This window comes from Ictidomys tridecemlineatus, chromosome 8, assembly GCF_052094955.1.
Source record: "Ictidomys tridecemlineatus isolate mIctTri1 chromosome 8, mIctTri1.hap1, whole genome shotgun sequence".
Classification (NCBI taxonomy): Eukaryota; Metazoa; Chordata; class Mammalia; order Rodentia; family Sciuridae; genus Ictidomys; species Ictidomys tridecemlineatus.
Genome location: NC_135484.1, coordinates 84,202,071 through 84,221,960, shown reverse-complemented (window position 1 = coordinate 84,221,960; position 19,890 = coordinate 84,202,071). Strand labels below are relative to the sequence as shown.

Below are 19,890 nucleotides of genomic sequence, written 5' to 3'. Positions count from 1 at the left end.
GTAAATAGCCAATGGATGAATGAATTATCCATATTCACTTCTTTCTATGGGCTTTAGAGTCACCATCTTCATGTGGAGATGGGCCTAGAAGATTTTTGAAGCACTTCCACAATATAGTGATTATCTGTAGACACTCAAGATTCCCCCTGGTCTCAGCGAGGTCTTATCAGCCGGGAAATGTGACCCGTGGTTTCAACATGTTCCCCTTTGATCTGGTGAAGTGACTGATGAAAGTTAGCAAAACTGAGCTCCCCAAAGACATCATCTCACATGCTAGTCCAAATTACATTTCAAAGTGCTAGACAAAAGTTTCCTGGTATAATACTTTTCATTATGAAATCAGACACTGATTTCATAATGAAATCAGAGACTGTCTTTTCTTTTGCCATCATATTTGCCCAAGTCCTTTAAATATAGTGTAGTTGTTTTTCTTTTTTAAGAAATTGAAGTGGCTTTGGTGTGAGTCATGATTACATTATTTAAATGTCATTTATGGACAGCGCATTGTTTTACTTAAATCATGCTTGGCCCAGGAAACCTGTAACCTAACCCATTGATTTTTTGGGTCAAAACAACAGCTACATCATTGAATGAAGTGTGTGTATTTTGCTGTTTAAAAAAGCAAAAAGCAGAATCATAAAATGAAAACTGTTTCTGATAAGGACTGGAAATCCTGTTAACTGAAGATTTAAACCTTATTTTCCTCAGAGATATTCAAATCGTAGCATTTGTGGCTTAAGTTTTTCAAGTGAGAATCATACCAAGTCTGGTGGAAAACACTATATTTTTGTCTATTGAAATAAATACAGGAAAAAAAAGGGGTTCAGAATTCTGCTGCTGCCTTTGGCCATCACCAGTATAGCTGGAGGTAATAGTGAAGAACCTAGAGGAGAAAAACCCATAAACTTCTCTATCTATATCTCATGTCAGAGAAAGAAAGGAAGTGAATAATGATTATTTTTCTTTTTAGTACAGAAAATATCTTTATCAGCTTTTGCTAGAGAAAGTGCTTCAATAGTAAAAAAAAAGCTGATTTTACTTCTTTTATTTACATATAATTTTTATATTTAAGGTAAATCAAGCCAAACTGTATTCAGAATGTTACTTTCTTTTTTTTCTTCTTCTTTTTTTTTTTTTTTGGTCTGGGGACCAAACCCAAAGCCCTCTTGTATGTGAGGCAAGTGTTCTACCACTGAACTACATCTGAAGCCCTGGAATGTTACTTTTTGATGTGTTTCTGTAAACAGTACTTTTATCTTTACTATGGTAAATTCTGAAGATTTTTTTAATTCATACTTAGTCTAAAGAAAATTCATGACCCTGAAATGTATGTGTCCTATTTTGTCATTTATAAACAGTGCTTCCTGGGTCATTATCTTAAAAAAGTCTCTTGACTTCTTCTGTATTTCAGTTTTCAGAAGTGTCTGACAATTCTGTTTATGTTATTAATTTCAAACTCAAGAGCTGGTCATAAAACTATTAATTTAAAAGCAATAGTCTTGTTTTTTTCATAAACTTTTGGAGAAAACCATGTTTTTGACATTCTCACTTATTGTGATGAAAAGTCATCAACTCAGGCGATTGCTCTGGAATGTTGAATTGTTTTATTAAGAACAAAAGCTGTAGCTCCATCAACAGTGTCCTTTTCTGCTCATGGAGTGGAAATGAGGCCTGATGCACTAGGATGCGCTGGAGGACAAACAGCTGAGGGTTCTCCAACAATTCGTGGCTGGTGTAACAGGAGGAGGGAAACCTCTCAGGGGACGCCCACAAAGACAGTCATGTAAGTTCTTCTCGCTGGGTTCTGCTTGTTTCCTTTATTTTTTCCTGGGAGCAGAGCTGGAGGTTTAGACTCTCAGGTTTATCTAAGTCAGTTTAAGAAATTCACTCCACAACTGGCTCTACATGTGGCTCCTCTTTTCCTCTGGGCTGGTTGCCCCTGGTGGAAGAATGGTGCTAGTTGTTGATATTAACAGGGAATGTTGGAGGTCAGCCACCTGAGGGGTAATTTCCATAAGCACTGATCTCATCTCCATGATCTCAGCTCTCTGACCGGTTTTACAAGATCTCATACTTGGAACTGCAGTTGTTGATGTGTGGGGGCTTGGAAGTACATGGCTCTCTCCCCCAGAAGAACCTCCTGTAATGATGGAGGGTTCCAAAGGTCTCCTCTCCCCTCCACTTCCCTGTTAGATTGAGTTCACAGTTGAGCTCTGGCTATCTAGTGGATTTCGTCCTGAGACTGTCTCAGACTCTTTTGCTAATATTGTTTGTGAAGATTAAGAAATTATTCTGCTTCTCTGTGATCTCTGATTGCTTCTGATAAATTAAGAGCTTATATGCTTTTTTTTTTTCAGGGTTGTATAAAAACTAAAACATGATGAAATGAACTAAGTAGTGTTCATAATAAAGCTGATGATTTATTTTTTTCCTATTTTTATTTGTTTTTTTGAATATGCAGAACATTAACATGGTTCTAAAAGTGAATTTTATTATTTTTTTGGGGGTACCAGGGATTGAACTCAGGGGCACTTAACCACTGAGCCATATCCCCAGCCCTATTTTGTGTTTTATTCAGAGACAGGTCTCACTGAGTAGCTTCCACCTTGCTTTTGCTGTGGCCGTCTTTGAACTTGTAATCCACTAAGATAACAGGCATATGCCACCGTGCCCATCCTGTGAATCTCATTTTTAAAAGTATATTTAAAGAGATCTCTTTCCCTCTCCTTTCTCTTCTTCCTACTCCCTGTGAGTAACTGACTTTATTAGTTTCGGGTTTATCTTCTCTTTTTGAAAAAAATAAACATATACTTGTATGCTTTATATTTCCTCTTTTTTCTTGTACAAAAAGTAGCATATAAGATATGCTATTTTAGATTTTGGCCTTTTAATTTAAAGGTATGTCCAACAAATGACCCTACATCAGTTTATTGAGATATTCCTCTGTCGTTTTTCACAGTCACATAGTACTTTGTTCTACATAGATGTAATTGTTTATTCAACCAATTTCTGACTTGGGTACTATTTAGGTAGTTTTCAATATTTTATAATTACAAATAATGCTAAAATGAATAATCTGCATATATAGTTTTATGTTATTGGGGGTGTGTCTCCAGGGTAGATTCCCAGAAGTGGGGTTACTGGCTCAAAAGGGGAGAGACACTCTCCTAAATAGTTATATCACTTTGAATCTCCTTTAGTGATGGACAAATACTATCTTCCTTACATAATGAGTAGTCAAGCTTTTGAATCTTTGCTAATCTGATAAATAAGATATGGTAACTCACTGTAATTTTAATTTGTATTTTTCCTATGATGACGTTGAGCATTTTTCATATATTTAAGTTCATCTTATTTTTTTTTATGACTTGTCTATTCTTGTCTTTTTGTTCACTTTTTTTCCTATAGGACTTAAAAAAATCTTTCCCCTGAAGTTTAAAATTTTTTTATATATGTATATATAATGTCAACATATAAATATACAAATACATTTATTGATTAATATTATTTATGTTAGCTATTTATCCATTTTATATGTTGCAATATGTCCTTTTATTTTTTCAACTTATAGTGGTTTATTTTTCATTGAGGAATTTAAAATCTTTTTTAATAGTCAAACTTTTCAATTTTTATTTTGTCTTATTTGGTGCTTAGAAAACCTTTCCCACATCCCAGAGACCAATTCCTACCATTTGTTGAGAGCTTAATGTGCTAAGGACTTTTCATGCAGTGTCATGTTTAATCATTGAAAGAATTCTTTGAATTATTTGGAGCTGGTTAGACCTTGGCTAATCCCACATTCTCTATCTACCAGTTGTGACTGTGTACGTAGTATTTTTATACTCTGAGTTTCAGCCTCATTATCGGTATAAAGAGGATAATAATAGCATCTATGCCACAGGGTAGATGTTGTGAGAATTACCTGAGTTAATACTTGCAAAGGACCCTGAGCAGTTCTTGATATCTAGTCAGTGTTGAATGAAAGTGGATTATTTAATTACCATACTATAATATTTCGGTTGTATAAAAAGATCATAATCTAATGTTCCCTTCTTCAAACTAAGCAAAATCGTTATCACTTTAAACGTTCATATTCCTTTTTCGGTTAAGTCTTAAAGATTACTATGAAACATAGTAGTTTCTTTTCTTCACTATGTGTTTGGCCTATGATTTCTCAGTCATTGGACTTGGTCCTGTATGTATTGCTTTGCAAATATGAAACAACTGCATCTGATTTGAAATAATTTGTTTGCAAATATGAAACATCTGCATTTATGAAGACAAATATTCGAGCCTTAATATCCCTCTCCAATTTTTACTTTTAAAACTAATCCTTCAGTTTTATGACCAAGTACTTTTTTGAGTGGAAATGTAGAATTGCTGTGGTATGCTGACCATTGATGTTTTGTTTTGCCTCAGTTGGCCATGACCAAAATATTTGAGATGTTATCTCAGATTAATAGCATTTCCTCTTATCTATTGCTGGTATATGAGTAGAAAGTATTTTTACTGTTTGAGGTCTTGTAAACTTTAATTATGATACCATAGGAAATACTATTTTTTTTGGCATCAAATAATTTTAGATGACTAAGCATAAAAAACATCTTGGTGAACACTGGAGCATTAAATAAAACTCTGCCTTTAATTTGCTTGCTTTTGAAGGTCTCCAAGTGTTGTCCAAAATTTAAAGTCTTTTGCATTTAGTTTGGGGTATTACAGTTCTTATTTTCTGCATTCTGCTTTAAAAGTCCTAGTATTTAAAATTTCCTGTAACACTTAACATAGGGAGTACTCATTATTAGGTGTGGGTTTATGTTTTCTTCTTTCCACTTCTCTGCTCTATTTCCTCAACATGGAGTCATTATTAGAAACTTTTATTATGGCGAGGTGATTACATTGAATACTAGTCCATTTCTGTTTCTTCAGGTTACCAGAGGGAACTTCTGTACCAGAGGGATGATGGCTCCTTCAGTGCTTTTGGGAATAACGACCCTTCTGGGAGCACTTGGTAAGTGATTTTTCCAGTCCAACACATGTGTCATGGCATGGGCTTTTACTAGGTCACACTGGCCATGGAATCGATAGACATGTCTCTATGTATAGACTTGGCAGCTGCTTTTCTTACAGTCCCATAAAAGGGATTATCTTTTAAAGCATGGTTTAAAACATTAATAAATCAAATACTTTTTACTTAGAAAAGATAAATTACAATTTCTCTTTTTGTTTGTTTTTCTCTTATTTTTTGCACTAAAAATATCTTGTGATAATTATGCAGCTGACAAGGAAAATTCATCATTGTAACCTTGTTCTTTCTATAAGCTGATCTGATTAGTGCAAGTGTTTTGTTAATACAGTCTATGTGGTTTATTTAAGGTTGTTTTATTTAAAAAAACACAATGATTAGATTAAGTAATGAGCATTTGGAGTTTCCTCTTGAATGAATCTCTATGTGGCTGATTTTGGATAATTAATCTCTCTCTTTGTACTATCTTCAATTTCATATTTCAGAATAAAATTGACTATGTTAGTCAGTTTTTTGTTACTATAACAAAATACCTGAGATAATCTACTTATAAAGAGAAAAGATTGAACTGGTATATAAACTCAGTGGCAGAGCATTTGCCTAGCATGTGCAAGGCCCTGGTTTGATCCTCATTTCTGAAAAAAAAAATGTTAAAAGAATGTATCTACAAAACTTTTTTTTTTAAAGAGAGAAAGAGAGAGAGAGAGAGAGAGAGAGAGAGAGAGAGAGAGAAAGAGAGAGAGAGAGAGAGAAAGAGAGAGAGAGAGAGAGAGAGAGAGAGAGAGAGAGAGAGAGAGAGAGAGAGAGAGGATTTTTTAATATTTATTTTCTAGTTTTTGGCAGACACAACATCTTTGTATGTGGTGCTGAGGATCGAACCCAGGCTACACGCATGCCGCTTGAGCCACAACCCCAGCCCCCCCCTTTTTTTTTGAGGGAGGGAGGAAGAGAGGGAGAAAGAGAGACAGAGAAAAAAGATTTTGGATATTTTTGCATATTGTAGTCCATGGTTGACCTTATTGTTTTGAGTCTGTGCTGAGGCAGCACTTCATGGCAGAAGATGTGGCCGAACAAAGGCACTGACCTCATGTCTAGGAAGCAAACAAGCAAGCAAGCAAGCAAACAAACAACAAAACAAAACAAAACAAATTAAAACAACAACAACAACAAAACAAACAAGAAGGGGCCAGGTTTCCACAATCCCATTGATCCATGCCCTAAATGCCCCAAATGATCTAAGGACTTCCCCATAGTCCCTCACCTCTCACTAATGGTTCTAACACTTCTCAATAGTACCCTCATGGGGATCAAGCCATTAGCAAATGTGACTTTGGGGGAACACATCTTGGAACACAAGATCCAAACTATAAATGCTAAATCTCAAAAGCATATTAACAATGGTCTCTCTTTCGTTTGCTGCATTTCCACTGTGGGTCAGCAGGGGACTCTGCTCTCTGTGCTTTGGCAGCCAGCATCTCACCATCAGAACAGGAGGCTCCAAGTTTGCCACAGCCCTAAAAGAGAAGGCTGCAGTATCTGGCACTGGCAATTGGATGCTTTAGTCTAAGTGTAATATTTCTACTCACTTTATCATTATCAGAGCTGGTACCAAGAGGGCAGGGAAGTGAATCCCTTTGCAAACTCAAAGTAAAGGAAAACTGGATATTATCGAACATTAATACTTAAAGGAAAACTGCATATTATTGAATATTAGTGATATTTATCATGCTAAAACTTTTATAAGATGAAATGGATTCTGCTTCAAATTTTCTCTTATCACGAGTCAGATATAGATCCATAAATAGACGATTTTGTATATTCTTTTTACTTTAATATAGTTTTCCATATCAAGGTTGGAAAACTTTTTCTTTTAAATTTTTTAATTGTCATACATGACAGTAGAATTGAATGCATTAATGCACTTTGATATATCATACGTAGATGGGATATAATTTCTCATTTTTTCTGAATGTACGTGTTGTAGAATCACATTGCTCATGCAGTCATATATATATATATATATATGCATAAAGTTTCATTCTACTATCCTTCCTATTCACATGTCTCCTTCCCTTCTTTTCCCTTTACCTAATCTAAGGTAACTCTATTCTTCTCTAGTGCCCCCTTCCTTATAAATTAGCATCCACATATTAGAGAAAACATTCAGCTTTTGTTTTTTTGGGGGGTTGGCTTATTTTGCTTAGAATAGTATTCTCCAATTCCATCCATTTATTGGCAAATGCCATGATTTCATTCTTTTTAAAGCTGAGTAATATTCCATTGAATGAATATATATATATATGTATATATATATATCACATTTTCTTTATCTATTCATCTATTGAATTCATCCATTCATCTAGGTTGGTTCCATAGTTTAGCTATTGTGAACTGAGCTGCTGTAAACATTGAGTGGCTGCATTACTATAGTATGCTGATTTTAAGTGCTTTGGGTATAAACCGAGGAGTGGAATACCTGGGTCAAACTGTGGTTCCATTCCAAGTTTTCTAAGGAATCTCCATACTGTTTTCCATAGTGGTTGCACCAATTTGCAGTCCCATCAGCTAAGTATGAGTGAAGCTTTTACCCCGTGTCCTTGCTGACATTTATTGTTGCCTGTATTCTTGATGAATGCCGTTCTGACTGGAGTGAGATGAAATCTTAGTGTAGTTTGGATTTGCATTTCTTTAATTGCTAGAGATGTTGAACACATCATATATTTGTTGATCAACTGTATTTCTTCTTCTATGAAGTGTCTGTTCAGTTTCTTAGCCCATTTATTGATTGGGTTATTTGTGTTTTTTTTTTTTTTGTGTTAAGTTTTTTGAGTTCTTTATATATCCTAGAGATTAATGCTTTATTGGAGGTGCATGTGGTAAAGATTTTCTCCTAATTTGTAGGCTCTCCCCTCACATTATTGATTGTTTCCTTTGCTGAGAAGAAGCTTTTTAAATTTGAATCCATCCCATTTATTGATTCTTGATTTTACTTTCTGTGCTTTAGGGATCATGTTAAGGAAGTCAGATCCTAGGTGAAGATCTGAGCCTACTTTTTCTTTTATTAGGTACAGGGTCTCTGTTTTAGTGTTTAAGTCTTTGATCCACTTTGAATTGATTTTTGTGCAAAGTGAGAGATAGAGGTTTAATTTAATTTTGCTACGTATGGATTTCCAGTTTTGCCAGCACAATTTGTTGAATAGGGTATCTTTTCTCCAGTGAATGTTTTTAGCACCTTTGTCTAGTATGAGATAACTGTATTTATGTGGGTTTGTCTCTGTGTCTTCTATTCTGTGCTTTGGTCTGTTTCTATTTTGGTGCCAATACCATGCTATTTTTGTTACTATTGCTCTGTAGTATAGTTTAAGGTCTGGTATTGTGCTGCTTCCTCCTTCACTTTTCTTGCTAAAGATTGCTTTGGCAATTCTAGGTCTCTTATTTTTCCAAATAAATTTCATGATTGCACTTTCTATTTCTATAAAGAGTGTCATTGGGATTTTTATAGGAATTGCATCAAATCTGTATTCACTTTTGGTACAATGGCCATTTTGACAATATTAATTCTGCTTATCTAGGAGCATGGGAGATCTTTTCTTCTTCTGAGGGTTTCTTCAATTTCTTTTTTTAGTGTTCTGTAGAGGTCTTTCGCCTCTTTTGTTAGATTGATTTCCAGGTTTTTTTGTTTGTTTGTTTTTTTTTTTTAGGCTATTGTGAATGGGGTAGTTTTCCTGATTTCTCTTTCAGTGGATTCATTGCTGTTGTATTGGAATGTGTTTGATGGAAAACTTTTTCTATACAGAGTCAGACAGTAAACACTTCAGACATTTTGAGGCACATGTCTCTGTTGGATAAGCCTCACCTCCTTCCCTCCCTCACTCCCTCCATCTTTGCATTCCTTCCTCTCTCCCTCCTTCTCTCTCTTCCTTTCCTCACTCCCTCCCTTCCTTTCTTCTTCTCTTCTTCCTTCCCCTCTCTTCTCTTCTGCTTCTCCCTTTTAGAATCATGTTTAGGTTTTGGCATTGTTGACAGGTGTATGTGTGGGGTGCAGACAGAAACATATCCTGAGTTGTTTGGCCTCAGGGCCAGATTTGGATCAAGCAGATGGGGTCTGTGGGCTGCAGTACTATAAGAGAGAAAAATGCCCAATCCTCTCACTTGGAGGACTACAGTTAGCTTGTGAGCTAACTGTAACTAAAGTATATACTTCATCCACAGCTTTAGGCTGAGCCACACGTTTAAGATCTTCTTTGGTACATGTGTAGAAGAATACAAAGATGATCTTGGGCAATTTATTTAGCTCTTTCAGAGTTCCAAAGTCTCAATCTATAAAATGAAGAGGCTAGATTAGGTGGTTTCTAAATTCCTTTCCAAATCTGATGTTTTGTGACTCAATCTGGAATTTCTTGGCCGCGCTCAAGTAGAAACCAGATCTGTCTGCTAGGCAGTTGTTCATTCATGCTGTCTCTCTTCTGTCTTTCTTCCTTGTTTTTCTTTTTCAGAGAAATTCACCTTTGGTGAATATTTTGATGGGGAAAAGAGTTGTTGTTTTGCTTGCTCAGTGTTACTTGGAGGACTTTGTAAAGTGTGTTTTATGTCTTTTTCCCCTTTTCACCAAGGTTGTCAGCTTTTGTTTTAAGATGTTTCCTTGAAGCTGATCCTTACATAGATATTGATCCGAATGTGTTACACAGAACATATACTTGGCTCAAAGGACATCAGAAATCCAATGGTGAATTTTGGGAGCCAGGAAGAGTGATCCATAGTGAACTTCAAGGTAGCAATAAAAGTCCAGTAACACTTACAGCTTATATTGTGACTTCTCTCCTGGGATACAAGAAGTATCAGGTACTTAATCTATAATAAATGACAAGTGGGAAATCCTAGGAAAGTAGATTTTGGTGGGTCAAATCTATGTCTGGAAGCTTAAAGAATTTTGCAATTTTACATTGAGTTTAAAACTGAATTTGGGTGACCTTTGCTTTCAATTTGTGGTCACATCCCAAAATCTGAGTATAAAATTAATTCACTTTTCAGAATAAGAGAATTATAAAATATTTTCTAATATAGGTATTGAACTTGCTATTAGTAAGAGAAGTCAATACATATCTTATTATTTTTTCCTGGACACTGTGCTGATTTTCTTTTCTTTTTTTTTACACAACACCTTTATTTCACTTTTTTTTTTTTTTAATGTGGTGCTGAGGATCGAATCCAGGGTCTCACACATGTGAGGCGAATGCTCTACCGCTGAGCCACAACCCCAGCCCCTATCTCATTATTGTTAGGGAAAAGAATATTCTTAAATATTGGGAATGTGTTCTAGCAAGATGAGATTGTGAAGGATTTTTATTTATAAAATACCATGGAACAATTGCAGTGTTGGTTAATCTAGTGGAAAGCACACCCACACTCTGAATGGGCATGGGTGCTTGCATGAGAATGAGAGTGCACAGAAAGTTACACTCATGAGCTTAATTTTGCTCCAGATGTTTGACATCTTGGTGTTTGACACCTTACTGCTAACTGTCAATTACATTTTATAAGATCAGCACTATTCTTTTTATTAAGCTCCTACTATTTTCCTAGCCCAGCACTAGTCATAAACTTTCCCTTAAATTTAGAGATTCAGTATCTGAAATTAAATCAGAGAAATATTTTTCTTAAGCTGTATTTTCTTTTTTTAAATCTAAGATTATGATAATCAGTTGCAAAAGCTCTACTTTTTATTTCTTATTCCTTCAAAAATAATGGTGCTTATTTAATTATAACAACTAAAAGCAGTATTATTTTCAAAATACATAGCAAATCTTTAAATGTCAATGAGCATTGTTGATTCCTATTGCCTAGGTCAAGATCATAAGAAATGTTGAAAAATTTTTTGAATAAATGTTTCAAAGTACTTTTTGTTTTACTGTGTGGTTATGGGTTGAGTAGTAAAATCTGTATTTTTCTTTCAAGCCTAATATTGATGTTCAAGACTCTGTCACATTTTTGGAGTCTGAATTCAGTAGAGGAATTTCAGACAATTACACTCTAGCTCTTATAACTTATGCGTTGTCATCAGTGAAAAGTCCTAAAGCAAAGGAAGCTTTGAATTTGCTGACTGAGCATGCAGAACAAGAAGGTAACATATGAACTGGATTGAATTTTTTTGGACTATTTAGCATTATGGAAGATGTAAATTAAGTGAGAAGATTTTATAAGCTGGGTATGAAGTTGGTTACATTTACAAAAATGAAATACAGAATGAGTTCAGGATGGGCCTGACATGGTGACGATGCCTCTAGCCCCTCTGGGAGTTACCTATAGAATTTTGGGGCTCACGTGTCTCCTTTTAGATATGTTCTGCTGTACATCACTTGCCATTTTTTGATTTGAAATGTTCTTTAAAATCTTGGGTTCTGGAGAGACTTGGATTCAAATTCTAATTCTGTAACTTAACTTTAAGAGTTCCAGTTTCTCTACTTTACAAGTGGGACTAACACCTATATTAGGATTAAATGAGAATTAAATGAGATTATGAGTGAGAATTAAATGAAATCATGTGCAGAGCCTGCCTTATTGCAAGTGCTCAAAAATATGATCTAAATGCAGGTATCAAAAAAAAATGCTGCCAAAGCACAAGTCACAATAGTCAAATTATGGAACCAACCTAGGTATATGTTGACAGATACCTAGGTTGGTTCATATATATATATATATATATATACACACACACACATATGTGTATATATATATACACAATGGAGTTTTATTCAGCTATAAAGAAGAACAAAATTTTGTCATTTGCAGGAAAATGGGTGGACAGTGCATTGTGACAGAGCATTGCATTAAGTGAAATAAGTTAGAAAATCAAGGGTCATATACTTTTTCTCATATAGTGGAAATTAGAGAGAATAAAGAAAAAAAAGGGGAGGATCTAGTGAAAATAGAAGAGAGACCAATAGAGTAGAGGAAAAACACTAGAGGGAGGGAGAAGGGAGAGGGAAGGTATTAGGGAATGAAATCGACCAATTCATGTTATGTGCAAGTGTGAATATTGTAATAATGAATCCCACTATTATGTAATTATAATGTACAATTATAAAAATGTAAAATAAATATAATAAAGTGATTATAAAAATAGTAAAAGAGGTGCTATTAGTAGTAAGTGGGTTGTATTTAGGACTTTTTTTTTTTTTGACTGGGGACTGCCTTTTGGCTACAAAAGCACAAGTGTAGTTACTACCCAAATGGACTATGTAGTCAGTTGTACATATATGTGTGTAAGAGGGAAAGAGAGAGGGGTGGGTGGGCAGAAATAACTTTAAATGATGCCCACCGATTCAAATTTCTGTTCATTCAAGAAGTGATAAATGTAGAAATTGTTTAGAGACTTCAGAAACTATAAAAGATCTTATGAAAAAGGGAGAGGTTTCCCAGAATGTGAGATCTGGTTAGTGGCTGATTTCCAGAACAGGATTCTTTCCCATGTGTCCTAAACTATTTTGGGGATGTCCTGGTCAGATAAATTATATACATTATTTTCCTGGAATATAGTATGTTTTTTCTTTTATTTATAGTCATTTAGTCTTAAGCCAAACATATGGAATTTCTCTTGGGAAAAATAGTTCCTCAAAACATCCTCAAATAGAGGCAATAGAAAAAGGATGAAAATTTCTAAGTAATCATTTAAAAAGTGACATATGTAAGTGTGTGTGTGTGTGTGTGTGTGTGTGTGTGTGTGTGTGTGTATGTTTCTGCATAAACATATACATAGATTAAAATATATATATTTTTTAGATTAAAATATTTTTATGCTAATGAAGCAGAACTTGGATCAGTGTAGGTTTAGTGGAATTAAATGTAATTTTTGATAGTTAATTGAAACATTAGTCCTTTCCTTTTTCAGGAGGCATGCAATTCTGGGTGTCATCAGTATCCACGCTTTCTGAGTCCTGGCAACCACGCTCTCTGGATATTGAAGTTGCAGCTTATGCACTACTTTCACACTTTCTGCAGTTTCAGATTTCCGAGGGAATCCCAATTATGAGGTGGCTAAGCAGGCAGAGAAATAGCTTGGGAGGCTTTGCATCTACCCAGGTGAGAGATGGTAGTTTTCCCCCTTTAAATTAGGAGCATATGATTCCTTTTTTTCACTATGACTTCATAAACTTACTCATTTTAAAAAGCTTAGTAGCTTAACTCCAAGACTTAAGAGACTCATTTTATTTTTTAATATAAACTTCATATCTGACATTTATATGGAATAAATTAGTTCCCCATCTGTATTGGCTATTTTGTATCTGTAGTAACTGATAAAAGGGTAGATGCTTAGTTTGAAAATTTCTAAGTTATAATAGTTTAAAAAGTGACATATGTAAGTATGTGTGTATGTTTTCTGAGCAATGTTCCTGGGCAAATGTTTTCTAAGCTTCTGCTATTCTCTGAGCCAAGAGATTCAAAGATGAGTTAGAAAGGCTTCCATTTTCAAGGAGGGTAGATGAATGTACAGTAGGTTTCCTAAATCTGACTACTCTTTGAGGACCTTGATATATACTTATATGGACAATCATTTTTTTTTTCTCTCAACAGGATACTATTGTGGCCTTAAAGGCCCTGTCTGAATTTGCAGCTCTAATGAATACAGAAAGGACAAATGTCCAAGTGACTGTGCTGCAGCCTAGCTCACCGAGTCCTGTAAAGTTTCTGATCGATACACAGAACCGCTTTCTCCTTCAGACAGCAGAGGTGTGAACCAGGGGTAGTTATTTAAAATTCTGTGCAGTTGGTTATTTGTACTGGAATACTGCTTTACTTTTAATCTGCAGACATGAGCAATGACTTCTTCCCAGAGCCCTGCAGAGAGATGGTGGTGGTGTCCTTTCGGTTGAATTTTCTGATCTCAGGAAGGATGGAGGAGACGGGAACTTTGGAAATATTGGTAGAAAAGGAGAGAATACGGGGACTTCCACATTGGAAAGGGAATAACCATGCCTTCCATTCCTGCCTATTTCTCAGGACATCTTTCTTTTTTAAGTTATATTTATTTGAGAGGAAGTGTGTGTTATTTATTTATCTTTTTAAAGAACAAACTCTTAATTTCATTATCCTTTGTATTCTGTGTCTTCTTATAACACGGTATCTTTCAGTTCCATCTATTGTTCCTGCACAAGACAGGATTTTGTTCTTCTCTAAGGCTGAATAATACTCTATTATGTATATTTTATATATTCCTCATCAGTTCTTCTGTTGATGGGCACTTAGGCTGATTCCTTATCTGGGTTAAATATGAGTATGGGGAGGTGCCTCTTTTGTATGCTGACTTCATTTTTCTTTTCTTTTTGTTTTTGGCTACATAGCCAGGAGTGGAATAGCTGGATCATAGAGGGTTCTATTTGGAGTATTTTGAGGAACTTCTATACTGTTTTCCATAGTGACTGTACTAATTTACATTTTTACCAACCATGTATAAGGCTTTCTTTTTCTTCTTCTTCACATCCTCACCAGAATTTATTTATATATTTATTTATTATTTATTTTCTTTCTTTCTTTCTTTCTTTCTTTTTCTTTTTTTTGATAACCGGTGTGGTAAATGGGATGAGATGTAATCTCAATGAAGTTTTGATTTACATTTCCCTGATGGCTAGAAATGTGGGGCACTTTTTCATATATTCATTAGCCATTTGTACTTTTTCTTTTTTGAAGGGTCTATTTAGGTGATTTACTCACTTATTAATCAGAATATTTTATTGAGGATTTTTGCATTGATGTTTATTAGGGTGTTGGTCCTTACTGTTCTTTCTTGTTGTGTCCTTATCAGGTTTTGATAGCAGGGAAATACTAGCTTTGCAGAAGAGTTTGGAAGTGTTCCTTCTTTTTATTTTTATGTAATAGCTTGAGAAGCATTAGTGTTAGTCTGTCTAAAAGTCTGGTAAAATTCAGTGATGAGTCCATTTGGTCCTGAAGTTATTTTTTTTGGAGACTTTTTTTTTTATTACAACTCTAATTTCATTTTCATTATTTTTGATTGATCCTTTTAGAATTTTTATCCCCTTGATTCAATTTTGGTAGGTCATGTGTATATTTCTTTCAGATTTTTCTAATTTATTGGTATATAGTTTTTAAAAAAATATTCCCTTTGAATTTCAGTGCTTTCTCTTGTATTGTGTCCCTTTTACCTCAATGTAAAAATTTGCATCTTCTGTCTTTTTCTGATGGTTAGTTTAGGTAAGGGTTTGTCAGTTTTATTTATCTTTTTAAAGAACCAACTCTTAATTTCATTATCCTTTGTATTGTTATTTTAGACTTTATTTCATTTATTTCTTCTCTGATCTTCATAATTTCTTTTCTTCTACTAATTTTTGGTTTGGTTTGTTCTTAATTTTTCAAAGACCTTGAGATGCAATCATTAGGTTACTTATTTGAGATCTCATTTTTTTGAATGATCTTATTGCTATACATTTTCTTCTTTGTACTGATTTTTCTATATTCCACAGATTTTGTATGTTTTGTTTCCTTTTTTGATTCAAGAATTCTTTAATTTCCCCTGTGACTTCTTCCATGATCCACTGTTCAGTAGTGTTTTTTTTTCAGTCTCCATGCATTTGTATAATTTCTGTAGCTTCTTTTGCTGTTGATTTCTAGTTTCATTCCATTGTGATCACAAAAGATACAATAAATTATTTCAGTTTTTTGAATTTGTTAAGGCTTGCTTTGTGGCCTAATATATGACCTCTTCTGGAAAAAATTCCATGTGCTAATGAAAAAAAAATGTGTATACCACAGCTGTTGGCTGGAATATTCTGTAGATGTCTGTTAAATCTGTTTGATCTATAGTATAATCCAACTCTGATTTTTTTTGTTTATTTTTTTGTCTGGATGATACGTCTATTGGTGAGAGAAGGGTAGGAAGTTCCCCACTATCGTTGTATTAGGGCATCTCTCTCCCTTTATGTCTAGTAGCATTTGTTTTATAAAACTGGGTGCCCAACATTCAGTGAATTTATATTTATAATTGTTACATCTTCTTGATGTATTGTTCCCTTGAATGATAGAAGCTATGTTAGTCAGCTTTTAGTTGCTGTGACCCAAATACTTGACATGAACAACTTAGAAGGAAACATATTTCTTTTGGCTCATGGTTCCAAAGGATTCAGTCCATGCTTGACTGCTTTCAAGGCAGAAACATCATGGTAGGACATGATAGAGCTGCTCTGCTCATTGCAACTTTGAAGAAGAGAGAGATATAGGAAAGGACCAGGGACAGATGTAGTCCCCTAGGCTGTGCCCCCAGGGAATTACTTCTTAAAGCCATGCCCTATCTTCCTACAATTACCATCCTGTGGTCCATTCAAGTTATTAAGCCATCAAATGGGTTAATCTACTGATGAGGCTATAGCCCACATAACACAATCATTTCCTAAAAGCTCCACCTCTGAACCTTACCATACTGGGGATCATACTTTGAATAGATGAACCTTTTGTGGAGACATTTCCAATCCAAACCATGACTGTGTCCTTCTTTGTCTCCTTTTTGTCTCTCTCTCTTTTGATTTTTCTTAAGTCTATTTTGTTGCGTACAATTATAGCTTCACTGCTTTTTGGATTCTATTTGTTTGGAATACTTTTTCCATCTTTTCACGTTCTGTCTCTATTTGTCTTTGTAGGTGAGGTCAGTTTCTTGTGTGCAACATATTTTTGAGTCTTATTTCTTAATCCTTTCAGCCCACCTGTGTCTTTTAATTGGAGAGTTAAGACCATTTATATTCAGAGTTATTATTGAAAAGGATATACTTGTCCCCCGCCATTTTGTTAACTTTCTTCTAGTTGTTTTGACTATCCTATGTTTCTTCCTCTATTAGTCATCTTAGATGTTTGATGGCTTATTGCATTGGTAATGTCTGATTCTTTCCTGTTTCTCATTTGTGTGTCTACTCTTTTAGTGGGATTTATTTTTTTATGTTCTCTCATAATTGTGTTTATCTTTCTTCTTGTGGGTATAATATTTTCTTTTATAATTCTGATCCTAGTGGTCATGAATTCTCTTTGTTTATGATTATCTTGGAAGGTCTTTGTTTTTTCTTTGATTCTGAAGGATAACCTTGATGGGTTTAGTAATCTTGGTTGGCAGTTATTTTCTTTTAGGACTTGAAATATATTTTTCTATGTCCTCCTGGCTTTTTGAGTGTCAGATGAGAAATCTGATGTTAGTTTACTGGTTTTGCCTTTAAATGTAACTTGGCTCTTCTCTGTTTTAGATTGTAATATTCTTTCTTCATTCTGTACATTTGGCCATTTAACTATAATATGTTGTTGCAAGGGTTCTTTTCTGATCATGTCTATTTGTAATTCTAAATTCCCCCTGTACCTGAATTTCTATATCTTTCCAAGACTTGGGAAATTTTATGTAATTATTTCATTGACTAGGTTTTCTGTGCCCTCTGTATGTCACTTTTTCCCTTGGGTATACCAATTATGTGGATGTTTTATTTTTTAATTGTGTTTCAGAGATCTTGTATGTTCTCTTCATTCTTTTAAACTTTTTTCTTTATTGCTATATGAATGGAATATTTTGGTAGAGTTGTTTTCAAAATCCAGTATTCTTTTTTTTTCTAATTGATCTACTCTGCTGTTGAGGCTTTCAACTGAGTATTTTATCTGACTTATTGAGCTTTTAATTTCTAAGATTTCTGTTTGGTTGTTTTTCAGATTCCATATATTTATTGACTTGCTCATTCATATTCTGCATTGTCTTCTTCAGTTCCTTCACTTGTTAATTTATATTTGCTTGGATCTTATTGAGTTTTTAAAAAACTAATTCTTGTGAATTCTTGGCATTTCATCCACTTCAGTTTCCTTGAAATCTGTTACTATGGAGGTAGAAGTTATTGAAATATTACCTTATTTTTTCATGTCTCTTGTTTTTTTTACATTGAGATTCATGCATTTGTTGTGATGGGTATCTCTTCCACATTTATGTTGTGTCCTTGTTGTTATGCAGCTTTCCTCTGAGAATATGACTTAGGGTGTTGGCTTGTTGCATATTGTTGAGTTTATTTCCAGTGGACTATGTAGTGTAACTTTCCTGTAGCTTCTTTGGTTGTGATTTAACAGTTTGGGCCTAGAGTGTTCCATGTTGGAGTCAGAGAAGCCCCCACTCTCTCTGCAAGTCTTTAAGAGTGGAAACATTCAGGCAGATGTGGTATAGGAAGCAGGGTAGATGGAATGTGCCCTCTGTAGCCACTTCCATTATGAGAGTGGAAGTCCCCATCAGGAGCTGGGGTTTTCCACAGGTATTATTGATGGTAGCTTTGTTATGTGAAATCGATTCTGATGCTGGTTGCTCCAGTTGTGTTGAAGGGCCTCCTGAATCACTTGTCCTCTGATAAAAGATGGGGTGCAGATCTAGGTAATTCAAGAGGAGAGGGAAGGGACGGGCCTGAAATCACAGCTCCTTGCTGTGGCACTCACCTTAGTCTTATCAATCCTACATGATGAGACCAGTGCAGATGCAGCTTGTTAAAATTTTTCTCAGCTCTAATCAAACTAGTTGGGGCAGAACGCAGGTGGCATCAGGTGGCATCAGGTGGCATCACTTTCCAAACCTGTTTTCTTTCTGGAAGTTTTTAGCTTACACACGTGGGGCTATGGCAAGCACCAAACTAACAGGGGCTTGAACAAGTTACTAGCCTTGAAGAGGTTGGGCAGACAGTGGAATAGTGACACCCCACACTGGCTTGCTCCTCCAGAGGACAGATGCAAAGCCTCATTGTGTAACTGCTTGAGGAGGTGAGCTTTGGCTTGTAAGACCATGCAAAGCTCTCAGAATTCTCCATGGATTGCTTCTACCCATACTGAGGATGACACTGATTTCTTTGGCTACTTGGAAGGAACTAGATATGGAAAATTACACTCATTCTTCATTCATTCCCCCCACCCTTTCTTCAGATTGCTGTGGAACAGCCAACTACAGTTAATATTTCTGCAAGTGGTTTTGGATTTGCTATTTGTCAGGTATGTAATAATGTTTATTTTTAAGCTAAGTATGACTTTTAATAATAATTCTTTGGGAATATTGCTAAATTTTATCTTAGATGATTTGTATAAAATTCTTAATTATTTATTTCTATGACATAGGTAAGATATACTACTCTTATTTAGTAAAAGGTATTAGAGGTGTTATGCACCAGTGAGTAGACAAGAGTCATGTATTGATAATCAATTTGAAAAATGAGTTTGGGGGATTATTTGCCTTTTGATGTGAGAGTTAAAATCCTTTAATATGATTTAAGTGAATAGTTGGGAACTCCCACTTTTTTGGTTTTTACAATTCAGGAATTGTACTGTTGGTATAGTTTCTATTATTACCTGATGAACAAATACACATTTTACTTACATATTCTGAATATTTATCCAAGAATATAAAGGTCAGTGTGTCATTATAAGTTTTTGTCTTGAAAATAGGAAATGCATTCCTTTAATGTAAATCCTTATATAATAGTAAATAAAAAATTAGAGCATTATTATGTTCAATGCTGTGGTACAGGAAGAAAACTTGAAGAAGCCTACTTTTTGTGATACAGCAAGAGCTACAGTAAATTGGAAGTAATATGAAAATACTGACTAGAATACATATTACACTGAAAATACATGAAAATAATACAGACTTTAAAATCATCTCATTGGAACCCCAAATAATATCTGATAGACTGAAAATGATTATACATATGGGTAAAAGACCAAACCAACCTCAAAACACTTTCTAAGAAAGTAATGCAGTAGCCATTACTGAAAAATAGTACTTTCAAAAAAAATCAGTGTACTAATTCTAATTGAGAAAACTGGTATGCTGCCAAGGGCAGGTATACCTTGCTTATTAGCAGGTATGA

The 19,890-nt window shown here is 34.8% G+C and overlaps 1 protein-coding gene across 3 annotated transcripts in view; it reads left to right on the top strand.

Annotated features, from left to right (window-relative positions):
• Cd109 (CD109 molecule) overlaps positions 1-19,890 on the top strand; it is a 136,482-nt gene that overhangs the window by 101,884 nt on the left and 14,708 nt on the right. For all 3 annotated transcript variants that reach the window (XM_021720804.3, XM_005341260.5, XM_078019717.1), the window contains 6 exons: positions 4,927-5,008; positions 9,637-9,865; positions 10,979-11,144; positions 12,912-13,102; positions 13,595-13,750; positions 18,950-19,015. In XM_021720804.3, coding sequence (XP_021576479.2) covers positions 4,927-5,008; positions 9,637-9,865; positions 10,979-11,144; positions 12,912-13,102; positions 13,595-13,750; positions 18,950-19,015 — 890 coding nt within the window. The remainder of the gene's footprint in view (positions 1-4,926; positions 5,009-9,636; positions 9,866-10,978; positions 11,145-12,911; positions 13,103-13,594; positions 13,751-18,949; positions 19,016-19,890) is intronic.